Below are 5,126 nucleotides of genomic sequence, written 5' to 3'. Positions count from 1 at the left end.
AAAAATGTATTGTTTTCCAGTATTTCTCATACTGATCCAGCAGACCGTGAGCACGACACTTTTTCAAGGTACTCATGTCCAAGATGAATAATGCATCATCACCGCTGAATGAGAGCACTCAGCGGTTAACGTCATCCTGACCCCTCCTCCCTGAGAACTCTCTTTCTTAGTGAGCCAATCAGATTGCTGCAAAATACCTCCCAGTTCCCATATGCCCCTCCCCCTCTCGTCTGTGATTATATATACCGGACAATGGCAATACAACGCACGCACATACACAAGCCACTGCTGCTCGTGCCTTGAGGCTGCAATGAAGACATCACCCATTGATGGCCAGTGATGAAACAGGGTGAGAGGTTTTTTCGTGGCTTATATACGTGTGTGTGTGTGTGTGTGTGTGGCTAAAAATAACATAGCCACGTCACTGTTTTGTACTCCGTTTAAAGCTCAGGGAATTGTTTAGTTTTAGTCTTGTGTTTCTATTTTTATCACCAAGCCTCCTCTCCTTATCTTTTTCATTGCAGCCACATGCTGACAAGTACCGAGGGCAACAACAATAACAAGAGTGACACAGACGGTCGTGGCAGCAGCTTGTTTAGTGTTCCCAGCAATCAACCACAACCGCACGCTGAGAGGATCTCCTCCGCAATCAGGCACCCTTCTCGGCATTGTTACCCAAGGACGCTGGCTCGGAGATGGGCTGCTCCTCTGGCCGTCAGCCCCCTGCCGCGGTCCTTCACCAAGACTTGGACTGCGGGAGCGGTGACGGCAACAGCCTACCACAAGACTCGGAGAACCAGGGTTTAAATGACTCCGGAGGTGCCGAGGGAAGAGACCAAGCCAAACCACCGGCGTCTCTGCCCACACTGGAGCGGCTGGCTCAGGCTACAGGCGGCACAGAAAAGTCCTGGTACCGCTGCGTGTTCCCCTTCGGGGTCATCTCACTGGTCATTGGGATGGCGGGCACGGGGGTGACGTTCACCTTCAACACTCTGCTCCAGACCAAAGTGGTGTCGGTGGCGCTGCTTTGTGTCGGTGTTTTGATGCTGCTGGTGGCTGCAGTTTGCTGGAGGGCGCACAGACTGAGGAGGAGAAAGAAGAAGGAGGGGGGCTTCTTCACTGCTGATCTGGGCACTTTGTGATGGTGGGAAGTGGGGGGGGACAGAGCACTTCGAGGTGGACTGTCAATGACCAGGACAGAAGACATGATGTCATTAGAAGTTCACACTGTAGTATCATCACCACTCATCCTGGATACTTCAACAGTGTATAACTGTAGCCCCTTTCACACTACCTGTAAAAGCTGGCCTATCTTCTCCTTTTTTCCATGTCAGTGTCTGTATAAACGACACTGATCAGGAAGGGAGGTGGCCCAAGTCAGTTGACAGCAGTTGTCACCTTCTGGGGTAGTACCAGAGCTTTAACATACATGTAGGTGCCTCCTGTGTGCAAGGGCAATGCCGGAACCAGAATGTGAAGTGTAACACTGCCCTGTTGTTGTTTGACAAATATTTTATCTGTCATTCCAGCAGCTAATTATATATGTAGCTGTATGAAAGCACACACAGTCGCTGAAATTTCCTATTTGGCTGCGGTCTGTCCCAAATGCAACCAAATCAGTTACAGCTTCTGTTTTGCTGGTTCCCGTACAAAACATTCAGGCGAATATGTGACAGGTTTTCCATTTTGCTGGCTTCTGTCTGAAAGGTACGGCCGAATGAATTCCAGGTTTTCTTTCGCTAGGTTCTATATGAAAGACACAGGTGGATAAATGCCGGAAATTCCTCTTTGCTGAGTTCTGTATAAAAAGGTACAGATGAATAAATGACAAATCTTCAATTTGCCGTGTTCTGTCAAAAAGGTACAGACAGATAAATGCCAGGTCCACCGCTTCGCAATGTTCTATATGAAAGGCAAAAGTGGATAAATGCCGGATCTTCTGTTTTGCTGGGTTCTAGGGTATACATAAAAGGATGGATAAATTCCGGATCTTCAATTTTGCTGTGTTCTGTATAAAAGGAGCAGACAGATAAACGCCAGGTCCTCTGTTTCGCTGGGTTCTGCGTGACATGGCAATTTAATGGTCTCATATTATCAGGCAAATGCAGTTGAGATTTTCACCTCAATAGTTATTATTGTTATTATAGTTATTATTATTATTATTATTATTATTATTAGGGCCTGAGCACCAAGCAAGAGCGGTGCAAAGGTCCTCTTGAAACTGCTGTTTATTGCTTTTATTCCACAACTTACCTCTCATTTTTGAGGGCCTTAACATGGATGAAAACTCACCAAAAATTTGCAAGCGCGTCAGGTTTGGGAAAAAAAAAATTGATTTCAATGGTCCTGAACCTCCAAAACTCACTCAGTAGCGCCCCTCCCACCAGTTTCACAGAACATCACGAAATTTGGTGGTGACGTTAATCATAACAGGAGGCACAAAAAAGTTCCTAAACAAACAGGATTTCAGCCATTTTGATGTCCGGCAGTCATTTTGGCTCTAAATCAAGGCTTGTAGTTCAACGAACTAGTCCTAGTTCACTTTGACCAAATGAACCCAAATAAAAATCACGGACACTAGACAGACGGACGATGTTATATTTTGAAGGATTTTAGGTTCCATAAGAAGTGGGCGGAGGCATGGCAACGAACTTTGATGGTCAATCAGGCAATTCGCCACGAAACTGTCAACGTTAACAACTCAGTTCCACAAGGTCAGATCTTCATTAGAGTTGGTACATATGATGAAGACCACACCTTGAAGCTATACATAGGTCACTTCCTGACTTCGTCTCAGCACCACCCTGTGCCAACAAGAAGTGGAATGCGCAAGCCCTCCGACTCATGTGAACCCTCAGTTGCTGGGGGTGTGAGGGCCCGTTCAATGCTGCTCGCAGCTTTAATTATTATTTGTATTGTTATTGTTATATATACTGAGAACTTGACACAGCAAAATTGATATATAATTGTGTAGCAGGGGGAATAAACCATAACACGCTAAATAACACTTGTATTTCAGGGTCATACTGTACGTCAACATATCTGATTAATGGCATTGGTGCTAGTCAGCACCCCTAACTGACATCCTGTAGTTCCATGTTTGGCTAACTAGAAACACTTTAATTGAAAACTAGTGATCATCGCACCCTTGAGCAAAGGGTGCGATGATCGTATGAAAATTTGGAATTTTACACTCAATATTATTCATCCATGTTGCAATGGTCAAAGTGGCCTCAGCTGTAACTGTATTTTCTCGAATTGTGTTTTTTTTCCCTGAACTGCAGTGCCTGGTTCTTACAAGAAGTCAGGTTTGAGGAAATACAGTATTATAGTAAAGCACCTCATAGGGATACTTATCATTAGTTCCAAAAAGTACACGTACAGTATATTCCCAAGTGGATGGAGCCACAAGACATTGATACTGAACTGTACCGATTAGTGGAAATTGGTTTGTTCTCACTAAATTAAATCTCTCTAGCTGGTAGATAACAGAAAAATCGGTAACAATTGTTTAAAAAAAAACAAAACTATCCTTTCGTGGACACCCTCTAAATGCATCATACTCCAAAAGGTCAACACTTTGCCTTCTTGTCGCCAAGCTTTGTTGGGGATAACCATGATCCAGCTGTGTAGAATCAATAGAAAATCACCATTCTGTGAAATATTAAGCCTCAGGAGGGACCTTATTCACTTCCTGCAAATGAAATTGCTTTGCCTGCTGTTGGCCCTCTTGACGTTGACCCTTTCATTGTATGACAAGCAAATCCCATTCTGGACGCGCCTCAGTGAACACAAAGCAACAAAGGAGGGGGAAAGTCGATGACAGAGCTTCATCTTTCACGACAATTCTCTTGATCCTTGCTAAATCCAACACGCAACTCCCATTGGCATTTAGATTTCAGCATGGAAGGAAAATCCATTCAACCTTCCCCCAAAGAAGAAAGGACTCACACTTCTGTTTGTTTGGATGACACATGGCTAACTTCTTACATTATGGATGTGGTGCCATTTGTGAAAAATGCATTAGTCCTGGCTAGTGTCCTTTCTTGAATACTGTACAGTGGAATTTCTACAGCCAAGAAGATGTGCTAGTGGAGCCAACATGTAGCATGTAGGTTAGCCAGTGTTATACGACTAATAATGATGTAATAATGGCTTTTGGCAGCAGGCAAGACCCAGCAGCTTTTAGTCGGCTGTAGCAACGTATTTGATCGTTAATCGCTTTGATTTAAATGTTAGCTGGGCGTCACGTGTGGTCCGTTTTTTTTGTTGTTGTTGTTTTTTCTGCATGAGTAAAATCTCTTGTTCTAATGTGGAGCAGCATCTCTGTGTATTTGCATTGTATGGATTAACACCACACTTTGAAACCACAAGTTGCCATGGTAATTCTCCACTTAATTTGCTGAAGATGAATGAAAATAAAAATCTGAGTTGTTGTATTTTTCTGTGAATAAAGTTGTATTTTTATGAGAAAGTCGCAAAGACGTTTTTTATTTTTTTTCATTTTCATATTATTACTATTTTATTCTCCTAATAACACAGCTTTACTCTTATAATATAGCTTTATTCTTGTAGTATTACCATACTCATTATCCAGTTAATTGACGGATAATTAAATGAAAATACAATTTGGAGCAATAAGTTATGAGAATAAAGATGTATTTTTCCTTGAATAATGTCAGATTTTTTTTAAAGTTGTTCCTATATTAAGATATTCCTATTTTTTAAATTTTCATAATATTTATAATTTATTCTCCTGAAATATGTCTCTGTTGTCATAATCGCGGACATTTTTTTCCTTGTAAAATTGCTTTCTTCTTGTTTTTTTTGCCATGGTGATCAGCCAATTGATTTACTGCTGAACTGAAAATAAAAGATGGCGCAAAAAGTTAGCAGAATAAAGTTGTATTTTTCTGTGAATAATGTTGTATTTTTACGAAAGTCATAAGGACATTATAAAGGTTCATTTATTTATCCGCTGCTGAAAGACATTTTCAAGCAAGTCCAGTGTTTATGGACCAAAATTACGTTTTTAATAAATTAATGGGAGCAAGTACGTAGCCACAAAACGCCGAAACTCAAACACAGTAACCCGAGTACCAATATATGTCTTTATTCTCATATTA

General features: G+C 41.8%; 1 protein-coding gene across 1 annotated transcript; it reads left to right on the top strand.

The window, feature by feature from the left end:
- The first annotated feature begins 239 nt into the window (after window positions 1-239).
- LOC129176919 (transmembrane protein 100-like) lies at window positions 240-4,458 on the top strand. Its single transcript, XM_054767440.1, has 2 exons — window positions 240-349; window positions 525-4,458. Exon 2 carries the CDS (start codon window positions 696-698, stop codon window positions 1,140-1,142), a length of 447 nt encoding a protein of 148 aa, XP_054623415.1. The 5' UTR covers window positions 240-349; window positions 525-695; the 3' UTR covers window positions 1,143-4,458.
- Window positions 4,459-5,126: the final 668 nt, after the last annotated feature.

The sequence above is a fragment of the Dunckerocampus dactyliophorus genome, chromosome 2, assembly GCF_027744805.1.
Source record: "Dunckerocampus dactyliophorus isolate RoL2022-P2 chromosome 2, RoL_Ddac_1.1, whole genome shotgun sequence".
Lineage (NCBI taxonomy): Eukaryota > Metazoa > Chordata > Actinopteri > Syngnathiformes > Syngnathidae > Dunckerocampus > Dunckerocampus dactyliophorus.
This window is presented reverse-complemented; position numbering and strand designations above follow the sequence as displayed.